Below are 25,250 nucleotides of genomic sequence, written 5' to 3'. Positions count from 1 at the left end.
ATGGAGTAATGAAGGTCATTGAAGTAATCTAGGAAAGAAGCGATGAGCACTTGAACCAAGGTAGTAGCTATATAAGATGAGAGGAGCCATATTTAGAAAAATGTAGTGGCAGAAATGGTAAGATTTGGCAAATGAGTCTGGAGTCGTCTCTTGGGATTTGACACAACAGAGGACACTCATTTCTCTGTATGGCCTTTGGTTTAAAATTACTTGGATCCTGCATGATTCAGACCCTACCCAAGACCTAGATTGCTTCCTCTTGACCCCATTCACTAGCATGTATGAGCTCACCAAGGGGGATACAACAATGGGAAACAAACTTTGAATAGAGAGCAAAAGTGTAATGATTATAATAAAAATTAAGTTAGGGATTGTTGGGTGTTCATAACACTAATGGCTTATTCTACTTATTCAGAGATTATGGTAGAAGAGATAGAATGATGAATTTACTGCTGAGTATCCGAACTCAAATTCTGGTTCTGCCATTTACTACTTTAATTTACATCTAGTAAGTTATTTTTACCTTTTTGGTTTTCTTCTTTTAAGTAGGGGAATAGGACTAAGTAACCTCTGAGGTACCTTCCAGCTCAAAGTCTCTGGTCCTATGGTCGTAAGGTAATTTTGGCAACTATGTGCAGGATTGGATTGGAAAAAGCTGGACATTATATGTCAAGTTAGGAAGGAGACTCTTGCAACAGTCTAGTCCAGTGATGGGCAAACTATGGCCTTCAGGCTAGAGGCAGCCCCCTGAAATGTTCTATACTGCCCACCAACATTATTCCTAATCTGACAAATATACTGAGTAGGATACAATACAATGAAACTTTGAAAGAGTTGCCTTAGAAACAGACTGACTGATGAGCATTTCCTTTCCTTTGGCCCCCTCTTTAAAAAGTTTGCCCATCACTGGTCTAGACAGATGATGATGGACTTGGCTGATGAAGCAGGATGACTTTTCTGAGAGCAGAGAGAAAGGGAGGAAGATGTGGAAGATGGCTCAAAGGTCTGATCACCAAGACCTGGAAGCTGATTTAATTTGTTGGAGTTGGGAAGCAGAGGGCAGCATGAAGCCAATGGAAGAGTTAAGGATGACTCTAGTTGTGATCTAGTGTAGGTCATTGACCTTTCATGTCTCTTAGGATCATGAGATCATAGAGCTCGAGCTCGAGAGGACCTTAGAATTCATCTAGTCCAATCACCTCATCTTACAGATGAGGAAACTGAGGTCCAGAGGGGTTAAGTGACTTTCCCAAGGCCACCGAGGGAGTCATCTTCCTAGGTAGGATTCTAACCGAGGTCTGACTAGATGCTCTTTTGATTGTATCTTTTCTGATTCCACATCTTTGTGTAGAAAATCTGTCGAAGGCCTTGGAAACTTTTATTTATGTCTGACTATTTCAGTGACATCAGTGCAATACTCAGGATGGTCACCTAATGCTAGACAGAATCAAAAGATATCTCATTAGACAGAGACTACTAAAATCTATTCCTGTCTCTGAGCTAACAAAATGGCGCAGCAGCCTAGGAAATGACTTGGGAAGCAAAAAATCTCACTCCTTCCAAAATCACTCTAATGTTTCAATGAAGCACATTAATGCAGGAATCAACCCAGGGTGACAGTGGGCCCTGATCCCATAAACAAATCAGTTGCAGAATTGTTTTTATGCTGCCCAAATATATGATTAAATACTTACATCAATGCTATAGTCTTAAGGCATAAAATATTTCTTTTAATAACATCTGCTCACCCCATCTGCATTCCTCTCACATTGTTAATATTTAGCTGTAGTAAGAAAAATAATTAATTTCCTGCCGAAATAAAGTTCTGAGCTAGTTCACAGCATACTCATTATGTGTTCTTTGGGTCTTTGGGGGGAAATTCCACATAGCTGGTAAAAAAAAAAAAAACTTTAAAAAATTATTAGGTCAAAGACTTTCTGTACCGGGTCATAGTAAGCATTAAAATGAGTCACATTTTGTTTTACAGTTTTTATTTCAAATGAGATAACCTAGTTAAAGATCTTTGCCAACATCAAGGTACTATGTAAGTAGTTTTACTACTACTTACATTTTAGCATTACTACTACTTCTTAGTATTACTTATTACTACTTATTTATTAGCATTACTATGATTACTACTTACAGAGTACTTACAAATTAGTTTTACTACTACTTAGTTATTAATATTATTTATTACTACTCATTAGTATTACTACTTATATAGTACTTAAAAATTATTACTTAGTAGTATTACTACAACTTAATATTATTTGTCATATTACTTATTAGTGATAATACTTAGATAGTACTTACTAATTAGTATTTCTACTACTTACTGACATTATTTATTACTCCTTGTTAGTATTACTACTTATAGAGTACTCACAAATTATTGATTACTTATTAGTATTACAACTAACTTATTAATATTATTTATTAGTACTTATTAGTGATACTACTTAGATAGTATTTACAAATTAGTATTACTACTACTTACTTATTGGCATTATTTATTACTCCTTATTAGTATTACTACTTATATTGTACTTATAAATTATTTATTACTTATTAGTATTACTATAATTTATTATATTACTTATTACTACTTATTAGTGATACTACTTACATAGTATTTAGAAATTAGTGTTACTACTACTTTCTTATTTGCATTATTAATTACTCCTTATTAGTATTACTACTTATATTGTACTTATAAATTATTTATTAGTTTTACTACTGATTTATTAATATTACTTGTTACTACTTATTAGTGACACTACTTACATAATATTTACAAATTAGTATTACTATTACTTATTGGTATTATTTATTACTTCTTATAATACTAAGTACTAATACTTATACTAAGTATAATACTAAGATAATAATACTAAGTAGTGATAATACTAATAAGTAATAAATAATTTATAAGTACTATATGAGTAGTAATACTAATATTATCACTACTTAGTATTACCCAAAACAAGGTCAAACAAAGAAGCATCATCATCACTCAGGGAGGCAAGGTAGGGAGTAATCTAAAGGTCCAAAACATGGGCCACTTGTGAATGTTACTTTTAAAAACTGTGCATTTTTTAACGTCAGAAAATTGTGTGGTCTGTGGTAGACAGGTAGATGTTTATTTCATGATGTCACATTCCAGGAATCATATTGAAGGCTCCCAGTGGACAGCAACAGAGAGCAATATAATTTTTGAAATTTTCTTAGGGCTTAGAGTTGAAATATGACACTAGAATTAAAGACAGCCTGTAGAGATACTGTGTTGAAGAGAGAGCCAAGTGATTATAATTCAGTGGGAAAATCCTTTTAGATGATTATTTGAATATTTTGATAGATGAAAATTTTGTTCCTTTGCATTTCCCACAGAGGAGAATAGCTTTTTGTATTCTGGATCATTACTCCAGAGATCTATCTATTGTCCAGATTCCCACTACCCAAGCTTTTTCTCTCTCATTTAGGGGATGTGCTATTTTCTACTGATAGGGTTGAAGAGAATTTGGGGGCTTGATCTTTGTGGTCTTCTGGAGTTGTTTGGATGAACTAAAGACACTGTTCAATACAGCTGAAACAAAAGCACCTTTTGGGAGCAAATCAGACAACTAGAACAGGCAGCCAGCCTCATTTTGACAATTCAGACCTGGGTTCTAATCCAAGTAACATCAAATCCATTATGAGTTTGGAGGAAAGTCAAATCCGTGGAGTATTGAATCCAGGAAACCTAATCATCCTCAGACTGTAACAGTTGTTGTAGCCCATAATATGTCATGTCATCTCTAACACTTTAGAAATTGTAGAGGTTATATTTAGTCTTACAGCCCCCATTTCCACTGCAGATTAAAAAAATGCTATAAAAATGGAAGGTGGTGGCAGAGAACAGCATCTCTTTTAGACATAGCCTGATGGACCAAGAGCAAGATGAATAAAAGGTGCCAAGGTGGAATGGAAGAGGATGAAGTCATTATGGCAGCCTAGTGAAAGCTTTTGTGAACTTGATGGATTAAAAAAATACAAGCCATTTTATAGTAACATACAGACTGGGTGTTGGAAGAATCCTTAGTAGCCATCTAGTCTGAATGCTTCATTTTACCTCTGAAGAAACCAAGCACCAGAGAGAGGTCTTACGGGAAAGTGGGCAAATGACTTGTCCAAGGTCATATAGGTAGTAAGTGGCAGATCTGGGAATCAAACTTTGGTCTTGTGATTGCAAGGACAATGCTACGTCTAATGAACCAAACTGCCTCTCAGGTATTTGAAAAAAGTGGAATAATCCCATAAATGAGTCACAAAACCTAGTTCCTTTATGTTATGGGTCATATCTACAAGTCTACTATTCTGGGCTTGTCTACAGTTGGTATGGAGTGTTTGGGGCTTCGTCTTGCATTTGAGAGAGTCTGCTTCATCCCCATCGTGAGGGCAGGTTCACTGCTCTCTCTTGGTTCTCCTCCTATCTGTCTTGATGCCACTTTTGTCTTCCATTTGGATCATCATGCATGTTTCTTATCCTAGTGCTTCCTGCATGGGTTGCTCAGCTGAGTTCCGAATTTCTGCTCTTCTCTTTAGTTGGTTCTCTTTCCTGTTGCCAAGTCCTATTCCTTGCTTCCTTCTTCAAATGACTGCCTCTCTGTATCCATCTCTGCCTTTTAGAGTGTGTCTCTGTTACCTGCTGGATGCAATATCTCCTAGAAGAAGAAGCTCTACCTCAAAGAAACATGGTCAAGGGTCAGAGTTGGGTAGAGGGAGGAGATTAAAAAATTTTTTTTCTGTCCAGAGAATGATTGCCTCTCAATGCTGCTTCTTTCTTTATTTCAGGGTATTGGCTTTATTTCAGGGTATTGGCTTTAAATTCTCACCTTCAAAAAATACCTGAAATTCATCTAAAAATCAGATAGGTAAAATCTCCAAAGACACGGCTAATTTTTTTGTTGAACTAATCGTTTGTTCCCTTCTAAATTTAGAGAGTGTCTACCTCATAGAAGGATCATAAGCTAATGTTAGACTTTGTTACTGAATCACAATACATTAACATTCTCTGACTTTAGCAATTGAGCCAGTGGGAGAAATAATCTTCTTTTTAGTTCAGTTGTGTCTGTTTCTTCATGATCCCATTTGAGATTTTCTTGGCAAAGATACTATTCATCATTTCTGTCTACATCCCCTTTTACATATGAGGAAACGGAGGCATATATATTCTGTTATAGGTTTATATTCTGAATTTATATTTACCTGGGTGCATATTTTCCTGATAGAATATAAGCTCCCTGAGAGCAAGGACTATTTCATTTTTGTATTCTCAGTACTAAGCACAGGGTCTGGCACAAGGAAAGCTTAATAAGTATTTTATTGACTGCTTAATTTGGGTCATATTATATATTTTATTACATTGACACAGTCCAATCATGAAAAATGAATATCTTTCTAATTGTTTAGATTTTTTTTGCTTCTGAAAAAATGATCTTGTAGTTCCTATAAAATTTTTTTTGATAAAAAGGGTATACTGTTTTTCTTAAGTATAAGCCACTACTGTACAAAGATATGCATCCTTATTTGGGGAGATTGCTATTTCTGTAACTAGGATGTCATTTTTGTTCCAGTCAGTGTCTAAAGGGTACCCCATTATGCAGCGGAAATATAGCAATTAATAAATTTATTTTGTGTGCATACAAATCACTTATCAAACTAACTCTCAAGGAGAAAATTGCCCACAGAGAACAGAGTTGAAAAGAAAGCAACAAAATCTCAGGCATTGCCATAACATTTTAAAAAGTTTTATTAATAACTTTTTTTTATATCGTAGTCATTTCTAGATATATCTCTCTCACCTACTCCCAATCTAATGAAATTTCCCCTATGCAAAAGAAAATAATCTAGCAAAACTATTGAAAAATAGTTGACACTTTAACCTTGCCTTATGGCATATATAACATTCTGCACCCCTAGTTCCTGCATTTACAAGGAAAGGACAGAGATGTATTTTTTCATCTCTTTTCTGGATCCAGTACAGAAACAAAGGAAAAATTAATCTTGTAAATCTAGCTGTAATGCTAAAGAAATTAATGTCTAAGATCTACATAATACTACTGATTGTGCTAAGCGGAGATTAAGTAACTTCTTGTAGTTTACCAAATACCCATCCTTTAGTTGCACTGTCAAAAGTGCAGCTAGAAAATTCAATTTCCATTTTTGACAATCTTCTTTAAGATACGAAGCCTTGACATAACCACATCCCAGTCTGCATAACCACCTTCAAGATGGCGAGATATTTCTGTTCCTGCTTCATAACTCCTCCGGCCGTGAAGTAAGCGCCAGTTATCAAATGTAATCACGTCACCTAGAACCAACCATTTTGAAACATAATGAATCATATGTTTAATAACTTGGAAAATGCAAATACCTAAAGAATTGCTGTCACAACTGGTCCTGAGTCAAACCAGGGTAGAAAGTGCCTTAGGATTTAGGATACTGAAATTAAAGCTGGTAGCCTGCTTGAAGGTTCTAGTATTACTAGAGTATGACAAAAAAGCTATTTTTCACAGTGAAACATGAACCAGGAGAATACAATGTTGAGGAAAAATTCCTCTGTATTAGATAGGAAGGAAGTCCAGAACCTGGAAATCAATTTTCCATCAAGATTCATAGAATCATAGAGTTGGAAGGGACGTTTGACTTCCACAAGGCCACCCTTATTGAACCTTACAAATGAGGAAATTGAGAGTCTTTAATGAGAAACTAACTTGTGACAGCATATAAGTTTCTTGAAGGCAAGGATTGTTTTCTTTTGTCTTTGTATTCTTGACATCTAGCATAGTGTCTTAATAAATACTTAATGATCACTTGATTCAAATCCAATCCAGATCTCTTCATTCCAAATTGGTATTTTTTTTCCTACTATCTACCACCATACAGTAAGTAATGGCAAAGCTTAAATGTGAACTCAGGTTTCTTGAGCCCTTTCTAGAAATCTTTACACTTTAATATGTTGTAAAGCTAGGGGTGGCAGCTAGTTGTCACAGTGGACAGAGTGTCAGGCTTGTAATAAGGAACACTCATCTTGCTGAATTAAAATCCAGTTCCAGACACCTACTAGCTTTATGACCCTGGGCCAGTCACTTTTCCATGCTTTCTTCAGTTTTTTCATCTATCAAATAAATGATCTGGAGAAGGAAATGGCAAACTACTCCAGTATCTTTGCCAAGAAAAACCCAAATAGGGTCATGAGGAGTTAGGTACAATTGAAAAATGACTAGGCTTCAACAACAAAGCTGGGGATAGTTGCAAGGTTCATTTATTCAGATACCTTGGAAAAATTAAAATGTTTCTTCTCTTCATTAGTTAAAATTTTTGTAAGCTTAGTAGGAAAATCATCAGTCAGTCAATAAATATTTCTTAAGTTTTTACTTTGTGCCAGGCACTGTGTTAAGAATCAGGGCTACAGATACAAGCAAAAAAAGACTTTTTGCCTTCAAGTGTCAGATTCTGGGAAGCAGAGGTGGAGAAAGGTGGTGATCAAGTCCAGAGAATCAGAAGTGGAGCCAGGATAGGCACAAAGAATGGCTGGTATAAATAATAATTTCTTGCTTGATATATGTTTAAATGAGATGAATGATGAATCTCTCTCTAGTTTTTTAAAGCTTAAGAATTAATGATAAGCCTCGTTTTCTGTTAAATGGCTATTAGGCATATAATACTATCTCACAGGAATACAATTCTCCAATAGCTTGGTTATAACAAGTTTAAACTCTAAGATTAGGGATCCTTAAACCATCTTATGTCCTGGAACTCTTTGACAGTTTGGTGAAGTTTATGACCCCCTTCTCAGAAACATGACCTAAAGATACCAAATAATATGTATAGGATTACAAAGAAAATCAATTATAGTGAAATATAGCAATCAAAATATATTTAATTTTTTATTTTAATAACATATTTCCACATAAGTTTTCCAAAGTTATATGATCCATATTGTCTCCCTCTCTTCTTCCCTTCCCCCTCCCAGAGCTGATAAGCGAATCAATCTGAGTTGTACATGTCTTATCTTGCAAAACATATTTCCTATTAAAATATTTTTTTAAAAAAGTTTGTGGCTCATAGTTCTGAAAACCCTTGCTCTATATTCTACTTTGGCTAATTAATCAATACAAAAATACTATCATTTTCTGCATTAATAAAAGCTCTCATACTGACCTGGATGCATCTTGAAGATAAATTTGTTTTCTCTATGGTTCATCAGATTAACAAACTCCTTTAAAGCAGCATAGAATGGCTGTACTTTTTCGACAGGTATGTCAAATATTGTATCTCTGGTTGAGTTATTAAAGTTGATGCGAATCACTTGACCTTTATTGTCTATTCTGTTAAAGAAAAGTATTTTAAAGGTGTTGTCAATTTAAACAACCCAGGCTATAGTTATATGCTTTTCTAAGAAACAGTCTTCAGGGTTGAACAGGGCTTCGTTGGTCATCTAGTTCAACTGATAGCTCAAATATGAATCCCTTCTACCATTTTATATCTGAATCTGAATGCAAGAAGGAAACACAGAAGTCATTTAGTCCAACCTATGTGCCTAGAGAAGAGTTCTTTCTACAACAGCCTCAAAAAACATTCCTCCATTCTGTATTTGAAGACATCCAATGAGAGGGAATCCCATTGCCTCCTAAGGAAACCCATTCTAATTTGGGTGACCCCTTTGCTAGCATGGTTTTCCTAATATCAAACCTAAATAGAAAATAACAATAACAACAACTACCATTTATGTAGTTAGTTAGTCAATAAGCATTGATTAAACACCAGTTCTGCCAGGCATGTTATTAAACACTGGATATACAAAGAATGGCAAAAGATAGTTCTGGCTCTTAAGGAACTCACAATCTTTTAGTTGTATAAATTCTTTATTAATATTATTCCATTTTGTCTACTTCCCTGAAACTTTAACCCAGTGATTCTCAAAGTGGGCGCTACTGCCCCTTGTTGGGTGCTGCAGTGATCCAGGAAAGTGGTGATGGCCACAGGTGCATTTATCTTTCCTATTAATTGCTATTAAAATTTTTTAAAAATTAATTTCCAGGGGGCTAAGTAATATTTTTTCTGGAAAGGGGGCGGCAGGCCAAAAAAGTTTGGGAACCACTGCTTTAACCCTTTGTCCCTCTATAGATTCAAATAGAGCCCACATACTTACTAATCAAGTTAACTCCCTACCCCTTAACCCCTTTCTCCAACCCTTTAAAGACTAGTCATTAAAAACCCAAGTTTTTAAGTGAAGGAATTTGACAAGCTAAGTAATGAACTGTATTTGGATTCTATTGTAACACATATTGTGGACTCATTCATCTGCCAACACCAGATATCAATTCTGATAAACCATATATATAATATAGAATTTTTAATTCTTTCACATAACATGATGGACCTTGAAGACCATTAAGATCCCCTGATTTTTTCCATATTTTGTGTTAAATTTTTAAAAAAATTGTTTTGTTTTAGAAATTAATATTTTTCTCTATCCAATTTCTTATGAATCAAAACTCAGCCTAACTTTTTAGTCCCTCAAGATTTTTCTGGTTCTTGATTCTGCCATCTTTTATGTTAAAGGTCCCTTTATAAACATCAATACCTGTGAAGCATAACATCTCCTTCAACTATATCAATTATAACAATGTTTAACTGCAGAGGGCCAAGGGCAGACCCATGGGGTTCTTCCCTGGTGGTCACTCTAAATTGACATGGAATTTTTGATGATTACTCTTTGTCATTCAGTTAATTCCAAATTGACTTCAATGATCTCTAACCTAGTTCATCTCTTTCCATCGTATCCACAATCATAGCATGAGAGTCTTTTGTGAAATACTTTGATAAAATAATGGTCAAGTATATCGATAGCATACTCCTGATCAATTAGTCAAGTTGCCCTGTTGGAAAAGGAAAGGAGAGTAGTCTGACATTTGCAGGAGCCATGTTGGATTTTAGTGATCTATGTTTTTCCTCTCAACTGCTCAGAAATCATTTACTTCATCATGTATTTTAGAATTTTGCCAGATGTCAAAATCAAGCTTACTGGTTAAAAACTTGTATATTTTAATCTCTTTTCTTTTTTGTTGAGTGCTGTTTTCAAGAGAAGGCAAGCTTCTGTCTGAATGTTTTCAGTAACTGAAGTAGCTCCTTCAATTTTTTTGGATAGCTATTATTGTTAGTTCCTTATACTGAGCTCAAATCTGTCTCCTTTAACTTCCATTCTTTGTTTCTGGTCTGCCCGCTAGACCATGGAATCTTAATCTGTGGTTTGTAAAGTTACAAAAATTATAATTTAAAGAAAATAGTCTTTACCTTTTATCTTAGAATCAATATGGTGTATTGGTTCCAATCCAAGGCAGAAGAATGGTAAGACCTGGCCAATGGGGGTTAAGAGTCTTGCCCAGGGTTTTATCGTTAGGAAGTGTCTGAGGCCAGATTTGAACACAGCATTTCCCATCTCTGAGCCTGGTTCTCAGTCCACTGAGTCATTTTGCTGCTTCATTTTTTAAATTTTTTTCAATATAATTTAGTTTCTTTTGTAATCTTTTTTTTTTAATTTAAAGGATTATTCTGAATAGGCCAGGAGTTTCATCTCTGTGAAAGGATTCTCTGACACAAAACATTCCAAATCCCTGCTCTAGATAAGGCAGAACAAATTGAATTTTCCTTCCATTTTGCAATAAGACAGCTACTTGGCTTGTATAGGGTCATTGTAGAGGACCTCAGAACCTATCTAGTCTACCAACAGCTCATGATTTATAGAAATTAAGGCTTTTCACAGCTATATAACCCTGGTCACATCACTTAGCCCCCATTGTCTAGCCCTTAGTGCTCTTCTGCCTTGGAACTAATATACAGATTCTAAGGCAGAAGACAAAGATTAAAAAAACAAAGTAATTAAGGCCCAGAGAAATAAAATGATTTGCCCAAGGTCATATAGTAAGTGTGCATCAGATGTGGGATATTAATCCAAGTCCTCTCCTTCCAGAGCCAATGGTTTTTCCACTGCATTATGACTGTCTTCTCTTTTAGACTGTCTTTCTTGATCTCTTTTCTCTCTGTCTCTGTACCGTTTGCCTTTATTTTTCATTGTCTGGATGGTGTTTACTGGGCTTCCTTATTGGGTAGATACTGGCTCTAAATTGTAGATTCAAGCTCAGTTTCTACCCAGCATTTCAAAGTGTGTTCCAAAACCTCAAGACAGACGACTTTAATTCTGTTGGAACAGAAGAAACAAATTGATTCAGACTTTCTGGACCAGGAATAAGAAAGATGAAGAGAGGGAGGAGAGGATGCCTATAAAACTGAGAGCCATGAGGCAGACAGAGATTGATGCACTTTTCTCCTTATTCCTTAACCCCCTTCTCCATCCCTTTAAAGACTGGTTATTGGAAGGGCCAGAATCCCCAGTTTTTAAGCAAAGCAATTTGCCAAGCTAAATAATGAACTATAGCTGGATTTTATTGTAACTCATGTCTTGGACTCATTGATCTGCCAACACCAGACATCAATTCCAATAAACCATTTTGTCCCAAATCACCATCCTACACACAACAGCTTTTTAAAAATTTGAAGGCTGCTGTCCTGTCTACCCCAAAGACTTTTCTTCAGATTAAGCATGCCTCTTTCTGACTACTGGATGCGGAAAACAAAAGTGAAAAAACACTGAACGATCTCAAATATACAGTTCTTCAAAGGGTCTTTAGTATCGATATCCGGGATTCTTAAAAACTTTGATCTATTGCAATTGACCACCATGAGTTATGATTTGAATACTGGCATTGCTAACCCATTGAAAATTATTTTTATTGTACTTGATCTATAACATACCATAGATATAACCTAAAAGATTTGAACTCAGGCTTTTCATTAGAATGAAATTCTTGCAAATGGTGATTTTTTTAAGGCTAGTTTACTTAGTTACTCATATTGGAAAGAAAAATGTCATTTTTTTGTTGCAAAAATCACATCATCATGAAGTAACTAAAACTGATTTGAGCTTATCTGCTGGTGCTGGTCCCTCACAGCTCTCTAGAATTATAGAATCGGGGAGCTGGATAGAACCTTACAGATCACCAAATTCAATCCTATAATTTTATGGATATGGACTTATGAATGAATATATCTGTACATTAAATCCTCAATTAGCCTGAAGTCCAATAACTAAAATCATAAATTTAAAAAAATTATATTTGATTTTTAGGAGTAATAAACAATCCCAAGAAAATGAGCTCAGCAAAAAAAGATTTGAGGTCTAGAAATAAAATCATAGGGTCATCAGAGAGTCACATCACAGATTTTGTGCTGGAAGGAGACCTTAGAGGCCATAGAAGCTTAACGATCATCTTATAGATGAGGAAAATAAGGTCCACAGAGGTAAATCACTCACATTGGGCCAATTAGCTAGTAAGTGTCTGAGGGAAGATTTCAACTCAGGCTTCCCTGATTCTAACTGGGTAGAGCAGTAGATAGTGTTTAGTTTGGAGTTAGGAAGAGTCTTTTTCAAATTTGGCCTCAGACACTTACTAGGGATGTGACCCTTGGTAAGTTAGTTAACCCTGTTTGCCTCAGTTTCCTCATCTGTAAAGTGAGCTGGAGAAGGAAATGGCAAAATTCCAAGTGGGGACATGGAGAGTCTGACGTGACTGAAACAATTGAACAACAACAACTTCCTGAGTCTATTTCCAGTGTCCTCTCTATGACATCATGTCAAGGTCATGGAACCAGTTCAAGTTAGATCCAGAATGAGAACACAGATTTCCTATCTTAAAAAATTTTTTTTTATGCCTTATCTTCTGTCTTAGAGTCAATACTAAGTATAGATTCTAAGGTAGAAGAGAAGTAAGGACTTGGGCAATGGGGAGGGGATGGTTTAAGTGATTTGCCCAGGGTCTCATAGCAAGGATATGTCTGAGGTCAGATTTGAACCCAGGACCTCCCATCTCCAGGTCTGGCTCTCTATCTCCTGAGCTACTTCCCTATCCCTGGTTCCCTGCTTTTTAATCTAATATTTTGTTCTAAGCCTCCTCTTTTTTCTCTGTACTCTGGGTGATCTCATTAGTCTTCAGAATTTGATTATCATCTCTAGGCAGAGGGCTCATCCAGTTGTCCTTTCTTACCTGAGCTCCAGGCTCCCTTTACCAGCTGCTTGATGGAGATCTTTACCTGCATGTCCCATAGTTATCTCATACAAATCACTGGGTATTTATTTTGTCAGTATCCTGCTTTCACTTACACGTGATTTTGTATCCACCCATACAGTGGACGTTCCTTATGGGCAAGGACTGTCTCACTTTTGGATCTGTATCTTTAATGCCCATCAAAATGCCTTAAATAAATGCTCCCTGACTGCTTAATGATTCTTTCTATTAGTGTCATGGGATTCTACAGCTGGATGGAATCTGAGAGCTTCCCCAATTTATCTCATCTGAGATAAAATATGTAACTTTTTTACTGTTGCTGCAAACTTCTTCTCTTTGCCTATATTATTATAACTATTCAATAATATGATCTATTACTATAATTATTGTTTTTCTTTTGGGTGGTCCAGACTTGAGATTTCATTGGAACTTGAGATTTCAGTGAAGAAATTCCCTCTCCCAACTTAGATCATACTTGCTCTGCTGACGTGACTCTGTGTCTTAAATAAGCCTCCGTCTCTCTCCTCTGACACTGCCACCTTCTTGGTGGCAGCTCCTAACACCCCCTACCTAGACTATTGTCATTCTCCTGGCTACAACTCTCTTTCTGTTGCAGTCCATGTCCCACTCAGCTGTCAAAGTGACATTCCTAAAGTGCAGTTCTGGTCATGTATTGCCCCTTTTCATTCATCACAAACATTTATTATGTGCCTACTATGTGTCAGGAACTGTGTTACCATTAGGGATTCAAAAAATGACAAAAGACCATCCTTGCTTTTAAGACAATAATGTATATAATGAGCACGAGAGTCAGCCAGTGAAAAGCAGCAAGAAGGCTGGTGTTGTTTGATCATATCATGGAGGAGGAATGTATGGTGTAAGAAGACTGGAAAGGTAGATGGGGATAGGTTACAAAAGGCTTTGAATATGAAACAGTATTTTATATTTGATCCAAGAGATGATAGAGAATGAACTCAAGTGGCTTCCTTTTACCTCCAGGATCAAACTTTTGCCTATATTATTATAATTGTTCTTACTCTAATAAAATGAGTTTCTAAGAAGCAAAGTAATTTGGCTAAAATTATATGGATGGCTTTTAGGATAATTTTTTTAGTTAACTAGGTAGATATGACTTTTGTCGACTTACTTCACTGACAGAGCAAGGGATCCCAGTGATTTACAATCTGGAAAATATAGCTTATGATCAAACACTTTTTTGACTTCCTGTGTCAGGCTGGCAGAAGTTTGAGGACAACAGTGTTATTATTTGCAGAATCAGAGTCTTAAAGAAAAGGGAAAAGGATGTACTATTACACTGAGGAGACAGCTCCTCCAGCTCCTCCATTGTCTCCTCTCCCTTGGTCCCCTCTCAATTTTGATTTCTCTCCTTTGGATATGTGCTTATTGGCCAAGGTGGTCCTCAGAAAAGAACATACTGTTCCATATGTTGTCTAACCAGTCTAGAGCAAAATGGACAATTGTCACACACACTATATATAAATATATTTTTTTTTGTGGAGACTGAAATTGATTGCATTAGATTTATCAGAGCCTACATCACACTGACATGTATTAAGCTTGTTGTACATAGAAATCTCTTGTGTCTGTCACACAAGGAGCTATCAAGCCATATTCTTTCCCCATTCTTGATTCAAGCAATTTATTTTTTATCCAAGATTTACATTTACATTTATTCATATTAATTGAATAATAAAGATCATTATATTTGTTCTAGCCTGTTGAAATCTTTACAAGTGGTGATTTTCTCATCCAATATAATTGGTAACCCTTTCAGCTTTGTATCATTTGATAAAAAAAGGTAAAAAGCACCTTTTCCATTTTCACATCATTGCTAAAGATGCTGAGGATAACATGGTTGAGAATAGAGCACTGTGGCATATCAATGGAGATTTTGTTCAGGATGATATTGACTTTTCATTCCCACTCTATATGTGATCAATTAGCTAATAGTATCCAGTATCTATATAATATGTTAAGGTTTAAAAAATTCTTTGTAACTATTATCTCATGAAAATCTATAGGAGGTAGATGCTATTTTTATCTCTTTTATAGATGAGGAAACTGATATAGAGGTTGTGACTACAAATCCATCTAATTACTATTTCATGGTCCACATTTTATTCTTATCCATAAGGATACTATGAATCTTGAAGTAGGCTCCTTCTTGCTCTATGAGAAACGTAGAAGGATGCTTTGATGAGATCTAGTACCACATGCCTATACTACTTCCTAGATCAATGCAACAACTGCAAAAGGAAATAAAGTTAGTTTGATAGTGATCTGTACTCAGTGACCCCATCCTAAAAGGCCCATATTTCTGTGTTTAAGTTCTCACACCATACATTTGACAACCCATGTGATTTTTAAAGAAGACGACTTACTCTATGATTTTGTGCTTGGATTGTACTGAGAAGTCACAAAAGTCAACTCCAATATCTGTAAAATCCACAAAGGTTGAGGAGAGGATCTGAAACGCCTTAGAATTTTGTTCCTTGAGTTGTCGGCATACGTTAAATCCATCTACAATTTCACTTTCCCCACCAGTGGCTGTTTGCTTTATGCAATGAAGAAATTGGACCTGTAGTCAAATGGAAAAATAGGTGTTAGAAGACACTCTATTAAAAAAAAGTGTTGCTTGATTAAGAAAAACTTTTTAGCACCCTGATCAGGGCAGTTTCAAAATCTACATGAAAAAATGGAGTCAAACATTTATTGCAAGCTTTTTATGTTCATGATATCACAGGGATACAAAGGAGTATGGGGCTTAATCTATCCCCACCTTTTAAGAGGTTATACTCTAAACATAAACTATTCTCAACACTTAACACAGTACCTGGCACCTAATAAGTGCATATACAGGTTTTTTGACTGACAGATGGGTTAAATAATGGTAGGAAAATTAAATGACAATTCAAGATAATGTTGAAGAAATGCTAAAAGGTGAGAGTTGTATAGGACTAATTGAATAATGCATGATGCAGTCCATGTGTTCTCAGTTGGGTGAAGGAGATCACTTCAGCTTGGGGCTCACAGAGATAGTTGTATGGAGAAATTGGGTGTCTGGAGGTGGGTAGTGTTTGATAATGGAAAAAGTTTGGCAGGAATGGGGGAAGGTTGGGGTTGTTAGTTGGAGAATAATATGGTCAAAAGTTTAGGAACCATAATCATATTGATGCTGCCATTTCTTCCTGGAAACAGTGTGTACCAACCTACTAGCCTATGGATCCACTCATCTGGTACTTTCTAAAATCCAAATCCCTCTAGCTATGACAGACTCTCTTTATGTTGACTCTATTAGAATGTAAACTCCTTGAGGGAAAGGGCTGCTATTATTTTTGTACGGGTATCCCTAGTGCTTGGCACATAGTAAAAAATTAAATGCCTTTCCATCTATTCATTCCAAAGGAAAAAGGAGAAAATTTCAAGATATGTTTTAGTGGTGGTGAGCAAACCATATTGGCTGTGGCAGAGATAGAGTTGGAGACTAAATTAAGGAAGTAGAATGAAGCCAGTTTAAAGAGGATGTCAAATGTCAGACCAAGGAATTTGGACTTCTATTTTATAGGCAATCAGGAGCTACAGAAGGTTCTCTGTCTGTAGGGGAATGACATGATAAATGAATTATTGTAGAAAGATCACTACATTGGGAAGGATTGGAGTAGAGAGAGACTTAAGGAAGGAAGACCACTGAAGAAATTTTTATGGTGGTCTCATTGAAATGGTGATCATGGCCTCAGTCAACTATGCTAAAGAAATGGAAGAGAGAGAATATACGTATTATCTCACCTCTACATATATATATATACATATATATATATGTAAATTTCATTCTAAAGTATATTAGAGATGAGAGTTTTAGTTTGAATTCTTAGGAAAACTAAAAAATCTACTAGTTTTTCCATATTTTCTTGGGAGGAGTCCTTTTCATTTAGTTGAATATATGACTTATTTTTATTATTACTAGGATATTTTTATAAAACTAAATATAGAGAATTATTTTCAGCAGGAAGAAGCCATTTAACATCATTCAGCTGTGAAAACTGTACATGCCAAAGTAAAATAAAAACAAAAGCCAATGTCTGGCTGAAGGGTCCTTGAATGGGAGAGCCAAACATGACCAAATTCAGATATTAGAAGTAGCTGGTCCAGTGAAAAGGAATTTTAAAATTAGTTTGCCTGGTTTTCCCACCTCCCTCCATCAACAGGCCAAATATAATAATCCTCTGACTCCCACCCTGACCTGAAGATGAGCGGGGGGAAAAGCCTCATACAGCATGCAAAGCTTGGGAAGAAGGAACATCATTAACTCATGAAGGGCTCCCCTCTTTGACTTTCTGAATAAATGGAGAACCAGTTGTATTATTTTACTTTTTTCTTTTTTTGTTATTCTTTTTTCCTAGTGTCAGCTGTGTTAACATGGGAAGAACAATGGTTAATGTGTCCTCCTCTCCCTCATCACACTGACTAACTATGTGACATTGGACAATACATTCATTTCTTTGAAACCCAGTTTTCTCGTTCTTAAAACGGGGTTAGTAATAACAGTAGTTAACATCAGAGAATTGTGAGAAGGATCAAAAAAAATTTACATGAATCAAATTATGTATTAATGTTCATACCATTGAGAGTTATAATTTTGTAAAAAATAGTGACTGCTTCTGGTCCAGTTGAAACACAAAGCATGATTTTGAATAATGCTTCCACTTCAGAGGAATTCATTATTTGCACTAATTGGCACCTAGTTGTTTTGTAATGTAAATCAATCAACTGATATATCATCAAGCATTTTATTAAGTGCCTATCATGTGCTAGGATCTGGGGGCATATAGCCAAAAACAAAGCAGTCCTGCCCTCAAAAAACTTAGATTCTACCTGAGTATAAAAGCACTTTATAATTATACATATGCATTATATACTATAAACTATCATTGTTGGCCTAAATGCGTTAAAAATAATATAGTCCAAAAGATGAAAATGATTTAAAAAACTTGGAAAAATATACATATGCTGTCAAGTGGAATTAATGTAACGGAAAGCAAACAACTGTTCACAACATATTGACAAAGATGACAAAATAAGAAAATGGCACATGTTGGAGGGGCTGTACAAAAACAGAAACATTAATATACTACTGGTAATAGTTTGAATTGGTCCAGCTCTTCTAGAAAGAAATATGGAACTACACTCCCCCCAAGTCACTAAATTGGGCATAACATTTGATATCGTTATACTATCCTAAACTTTGGGGTCTAAAGAGATGATGATGAAAATAGCTGTCAGTTCTTATTAACTCACAGATACCTAAACAAATAAACCAGTTGTCCACCTCATGACCACATTGGATAGGCAAAGAAGACAAAGGAAAATGAGAAATGTTATTGGGAACATGTCCAAACAGTCTGTGAATTGGTCCAGCCATTCTGGAAGGCAATTTGCAATTGTGCCCCAAAACATCACAAAGTTGTGCATACCCTTTGAGCCCATAATACCAACACTAGATGTAAACTTTGGGGCCTCAAGACATAAAGGAAGAAGAGAAAGACCTCTGTCTACAAAAATATTTGTAGTGTTTTTGTTTGTTTCATAGTGCCAAAGAAGAAGGAAGAAAGTACTCTTCAATTGAGGGATGGCAGAATAAATCATGGCATATAAATGCAATGGAATATTATTTTACTTGAGGAATTGTTGAGAGGGATGGTTCTAGAGAAACCTGGGAAGATTTGCATGAACTGATATAGAGTAAAGTGACATCAGAATGAGAACAATTTTTACAATGTTGGAAAGATAACTTTGAAAGACTTAAGAATTTCAATCAATCATGATTCCAGTCAGTTGGTCATTCAACATTTAACACTTATTTTATGCAAGATACAATATTAAGCATAAAGGAAAAAATATGGTCCCTGCTTTCAAGGAGCTCATATTCTAATGAGAACCAAGGATGAAGCATTTACTTACCTTCTGAGAGAGGTGATGGATACAAGATTCAGAATTAGACACATTTTTGGACATGGTCAAATGTGGAAATTTGTTTAATTGACTGTGAACATTAGGTACAAGGGTTTTTTCTTTCTTTTTCTCAGTGGAATATATGTGTAAAGGAGAGGGAGACTGGCGAAAGGATTCTCTCTTCTTCCTTCCCTTCCAAAATGAGATGAAAACATGAAGAAGGCCAGAAGGAATCATAGACAAGCAGACAACTTTGAAAACTGCATGTTGAATTTATTATATATATATATATATATATATATATCAAAAGCAAAGCCAATATTACATAATGGATTTGCATTTTCATACATAATCTTCTTTTTTCTGATCTACTTTGTATATGGAAACGTTCCTTTTGTTTAATGTTTAAGTTCAGAATAAAAATAAAAGAAAAGCAAACTAGTTTCTTCAGAATGATGGAGAATTGGGTGGCATGATTAGAAAAAAAAACACAAAACCTTACTTTCTATCTTAGAATCAATACAACTATCAATTCCAAGGCAGAAGAACAGTAAAGGTTAGGCAACTGGGGTTAAGTGACCTGCCCAGGGACACACAGATGGGATAGAAAAAAATATTTAAAGGAAAAGTTAATTTGAATCAACTAAAATCCCTCAAGACAATATGGCCTAAAGGTACTCGGCAGAGAAATAGAAAAATGTTCTCAAACTCACATTTTAGATTTTAACATACGAGAACTTCAGATTTCAAGACTTTAAACATCCAGTTGATTTATTTTACATATGGTAAGAACCAAGGACATCTTTGCCATCTACATTTTTAATACAATTTTGTGAAAGAATTTAAATGTAGGAGCCAGACAACTTAACACTTGTGCTAATCCAAATGGTTAATATGTGTCTGACATATATAAAACCAAATTTTATTCCATGCAAGTGGCTCTGAGCTGAAAAGCCTTTTTATGTTACTTTGTAGCAGCATGTGATTTTTGGCGCAGATAAAGACAATGAGCTAAGCCACATGTGGTTTGAATTAATGGGGTGAACCCAGTCTTCCTGTTCCATGTTAGTGATTTTGATCAAAATGATTTCTCAACAGGTAACTAACTTGTCATCTGGACCACTTGGTATCCATTTAGGAAGAAAGTGAAAAAAAAAACCTCAACTATTTGACCTGCTTATTACATTAAAATTTCAACTGTTTGGATTAAAATAATTTTATGCAATGGATAGACATGTTTTTTTTCTCCTCATGGAAACTTTGAACTATGACCATATAAACGACTCTTCCATTAGAGCTAAAAATTTCGAGAAACAGTTTCTACCTCAAATCTCCTTGGGTATAGATCCTCTCTCGTGTAATTTTAGATTCTTCATTCATCATTTTGTCTGGAATTTGAGCAAGAGGGAATCCTATTTATTATTTTTTGCCTCTTTGATATATAATATTATCCAGTAGAAGAAGAATACTTGGGCAATTATTTTTCACCTCTTCGATATAGTATCCAAGAGAAAAAGAATACTTGGGCAACTGCCTAGTTTTGTTCATGCAGAAACAAGTATTTGTTGAACCACTATATGGCACGAGACATCAGGCCAATGGATGTGGAAATGTGAACTACTGTGAAAAAAGATGTATGAATCACAGCACCTGACATCAAGAAACCTAAATGACTTCACAGAAAATTATATTGTACAAAAGTGTAACTGTGAACCCAAACTCAGAAAACTGAGTGGAAAGAGTTCTGGTCTTGCCTGGGCTCAGTGCAGTGATTAGTTGTACAACTAGGGGTAGATCTAACTAAATTTGCAAAATTTCAGTTTTCTCAGTGTAAAGTGAGTAGGACTATCCAGTGTGAGCTCTATGAGGTCAGAGACTACAGTTCATCCAAACTTTTTGTCTCCTAAAGAGCCTAGTGCTGGGTCTGAAATGGAGGAGGTAATTATCTGTGAATTTCAGTTAAATACGAGAATTTGAGAATTCGTGGGATCATTTTGGTGGCTCAGTGGATAGAGAACCAGGTCTGGAGATGAAAGGTGTTGGGTTCAAGTCTGGCTTCATATATCCCCTACCTGTGTGACACTGGACAAGTCACTTAACTTTAGTTGCCTAGCCTTTACTGCTCTTCTACTTTATAGATTCTAAGACAGAAGGTTTTTTTTAAAAGAAAGAATCCACTAAGTACCTACTGTGTGTTGACCAACATATTAGGGATTACAAAAATAAAGATATCAAGGAACTCTTCTTCTGTTGGATGAAAACAGCACACAAATACACATAAGTAAATTAAATTTTTTTCCTTTTTTTCCTTTTAAAAATTTAAAAATATAATAAACTTTTAAAATTTAAAAATTTTAAACATTTTTACTTTTATGTACATTTAAAGTAAATTCAAAAATTGAGCAGACAATTCTTAAGATCCCTTTTCATCGTAATAGTTTGTGGCCTTCAGATTTTGAAAACCTTCAAAGAGTTTTTCGGGAAGCTCCAATAAGAGGCTTGTGAAAGCCTTTTAAAAAACCGTATATAAAGCATTGTCCAAATGTGAGGCATCATTATTAGACATCAGGGAAATGCATGGAGTCATTTAATCCATTTTATGTAAGCTTAGATTATGTCCCAGAGACAATATGTAACTTTCTGAAAGGCAGTAGAAACATTTAAAAACCAAGCAATGCCTTTGGTTTTAGGGTGTCATCCTCTCAAACTGAGTTTCCCCCCTTTCTCAACTGGGCCTTTGGCAGAGAAAGGACTGAGCTGATCAGTCTGGCATTTAACCCCTGGACTTTAGGAGGTTCCTAGATTCCAAACTTAGACCATATTTAGAATAGATCACACACAATGTGTGTCTCCTTCTCTCCCCCCACCCCAAAAGGTGCCTCTGGAGGGTCACTTCTCTGTCATCGTTTAGTTCAAAGAACACATGTGGTATTTTCAAATCAACATGGTAATTTAAAACATGTGAAGTCAAATATTAGACTGCCAGTATTATTTGTAATAATGATGGCACGTCTTCCATGAAAATTCCCCTTTAAGTGCTTCACTGTGCCATGATGGTGATCCTGGGATTCTCAAAGGCAATGGCAATGGATTATGGGCTTCAACAGGACTTGCCAAGGTAGAGAGGATGCAACTCTGGGTGTGATGATGAGGACAAACCTAAGTAAGACTAGAGAATGCTCCCCAAGTGATATATAGGCTAGATGGTTCAGTGGACAGAGCACTAGGTCTGGAGGAAGGAAGACCTGAGTTTAAATTTGCCCTCAGACACTTACTAGCTATGTGACCCTGGACAAGTAACATAACCCTATTTACCTCAGTTTCCTCATCTCTATAATGAGCTGGAAAAGAAAATGGCAAACTACTCCAGAATCTTTGCCAAGAAAATCCCAAATAGGGTCATGAAGGATCAGACATGACTGAAGTAACTGAACAATGACAAACAACATAGAGATAAAATATTTTTTGGCCACGTTAACTCATGAGACTATTTGCTAAGTTATGGAAGTAATTAGATATGTTAAGTGGCAAATGGAGAATGTCCATACTCCATCTTTGCTTGTCTAACTCTTTCAAAGACCCAAGTCTAGCGCCATCTTCTTTAAACTCTCCCCTTCCCAATAAATACAAGAATATTGTCTCGTCTCTGAAATCTGTTAGCACATACTGACTGTGCCAGTCTTTTAACTTATTGTATTGATAGTTCTCTCTTACATATGCATGACTTACATGAAGGGTAGAAGCCATGTCTTGTGCAATTTAGACATGGGAGGTTGGTTTTTGGTTTTAATTAGATCTGTGATTTCATCATGTAGTGAACTCCTGGGAAGGAACTCAAATCTGCTAATACATGTGGATATTTCTTCTGCATCACGTACTATTTTTTATTTTTTAAAACCTTTACCATCTGTCTTGGTATCAATTCTAAGAGAGAAAAGCAGCAAGGGCTAGGCAGTCGAGGGTAAGTGACTTGCCCAGGGTCATATGGCTAAGAAGTGCCTGAATTAGAAATAGTTTTATTTAAATCCCACTTCAAGCACTTAATAGTTCTATGACTGAGTTTACATAGCTTGATGACTGTAAAGTTGGGGTGTCGAGGGGATGGATTCACAGACTCTTATGAGCCTTTCCAGTTCTTAATGTGTCCTATGATCCCTATGTACTCTTAAGTTCCAGACAAACTTCTCTCTTCATTATAATGATGATACTAACTAGTATTTATATAGTATATTAAGGCTTCCAAAGCACTGTACATATATTATCATTTCATTTGATTCTTACAGCAACCTGGGAAGGAATTATTAGTTTTATTCCCATTTTACAGATGAGGAAAATGAGTTTGAGAAGGGTTAGGTGACATGCCCAGGGTCATGCAGTTTGTAAGGTTCTGAGGCTAGGATTAGACGTGGGTCTTGACTCCTGCTCTCTCAGGTTATTCAGAATTTGTCCTTCCAACTTCAGTTTCTGTTTTCCCCATGAAATTGCTCATGTCTGGAATGGGATTGTCATCAACTTCCATCTCCATCTGGTGATTTTCCCTTAATGTTCAACAAAGTTGTCATTTCCTCTATGATACAGGGAAAGAATTTCTTGTTCACTCTTTTTTTTGGTGGATGTCTAAGTTCATCTCTCTCCTTTGTTCCAACTGTATTTCTTCTTCTTTTTATTAAATTATAAACTTCTTATGAACTGAGCCTGCTGCATATCTGTCTTTAAAAAACACTCTTGCTTTCTGTATTAGTAACAACTCTAAAACAGAAGGGCTTCCCTTGGGCTAGGTAGACTGGGTAAAATGACTTGCCCAGGGTCACACGGCTAAGTAGTGTTTGAGATCAAATTTGAACCCAGGTCCTCTCGACTGCAGGTTTGATCCTCTATAACCCTATGCCACCTAACTGCCCCTCTTATCTATCTTTGTATCCTAATACCCAAAATAGCCAATGTCTTAGATCTTCACGTGCCTAACAAGTGTCATCAGTCATGAAATGAGCTTCATTGCTGACTTGACAAAGACTTATTCATCCATCTATAGAGATTAAACAACATTAGAACTCTGTGATCAGCTACGTGATGCTATTGGGGTAGGTTTCCCCAATGCTTTTGGAAAGTGTGGTTAGAATGTATTAATGACAATCATAAGATCACATATTTAAAGAGCTGGAAGGGACTTTAGAGTCATCTAGTCTAGCCCCCTCATGAGGCCCAGAGAGGCTAAGCTCTTTGACCATGGTCATAAAGGTTAAAAATGGTCAAGCTAAGATTTGAACTTGGGTATTCTGACTCAAAACCCAGAGCTTTGCTAACCATACCATACTTCTTGCCCATATTATCACAAAAAATATTCACAGGGGCAATATTTCACAGAGGATAAGTTTATAATATTTATATTACAATTTTTTGTTATTTTAAGTTTAAATACCGATATAAATATTTCTATACACAAAGAACAAAAATGGATTGTATATGAAACTGAAAATTTCATCTCTATATTAGAATAAATTCAACACATTGGTTTCAAAGCTATCTTGGTTTGTCTGTGAGAATGAACCTAGATCAGACTTCTTTTTTTTGAGTCATGGACCTCTCTGGTACTATGGTGAAGTCCCTGGATCCCTCCTCAGAAGAGAAATTTTTAAATGTATAAAATCAAATATATAAACTGAAGAAGAAAACAATTATGCTGAAATATAATTATCAAAAAATGTATGAAAAATCCCCCCCCAGGTTAAGAACCCCTGATTGATATTTAATACACAGACAGACAGACAAAACACAAATAGAATCTTAGAGGGGAGCCCTGAAGTTGTGAACTAGACCAACCCATATGTAGAGCAAGATCTCTTAATGTTGCTTGACAGGTAGCGATTCGACTACTAAATACCTTGGAGGAGAATTTGTCTACCCACACATATGCGCACATTTCTGTATTGTATATATTATATAAATTCTGTGTTGTATATATATTACACAAATTATATAACATAATATGTAATATATAAATTATATAATATGCCATATTATATATTGAATATATTATGTGTACTCATATATAATTCGAAGCCATTCATGTCATAGATTTAGAATCTCTGAATTGAAAAGGACCTTGGAGAAATG

At 35.6% G+C, this 25,250-nt stretch overlaps 1 protein-coding gene across 1 annotated transcript in view; it reads right to left on the bottom strand.

Moving 5' to 3' along the window:
• Nucleotides 1-5,764: 5,764 nt before the first annotated feature.
• BBOX1 (gamma-butyrobetaine hydroxylase 1) overlaps nt 5,765-25,250 on the bottom strand; it is an 81,369-nt gene continuing 61,883 nt past the window's right edge. The window contains exons 8-10 of the mRNA XM_044681842.1: nt 15,569-15,765; nt 8,203-8,369; nt 5,765-6,349 (exon numbers count right to left, since the gene is read on the bottom strand). Of these exons, the coding sequence (XP_044537777.1) occupies nt 6,189-6,349; nt 8,203-8,369; nt 15,569-15,765 (525 nt within the window). The 3' untranslated portion in view covers nt 5,765-6,188. The remainder of the gene's footprint in view (nt 6,350-8,202; nt 8,370-15,568; nt 15,766-25,250) is intronic.

Source organism: Gracilinanus agilis, chromosome 6, assembly GCF_016433145.1.
Source record: "Gracilinanus agilis isolate LMUSP501 chromosome 6, AgileGrace, whole genome shotgun sequence".
NCBI classification, from domain to species: Eukaryota; Metazoa; Chordata; class Mammalia; order Didelphimorphia; family Didelphidae; genus Gracilinanus; species Gracilinanus agilis.
This window is presented reverse-complemented; position numbering and strand designations above follow the sequence as displayed.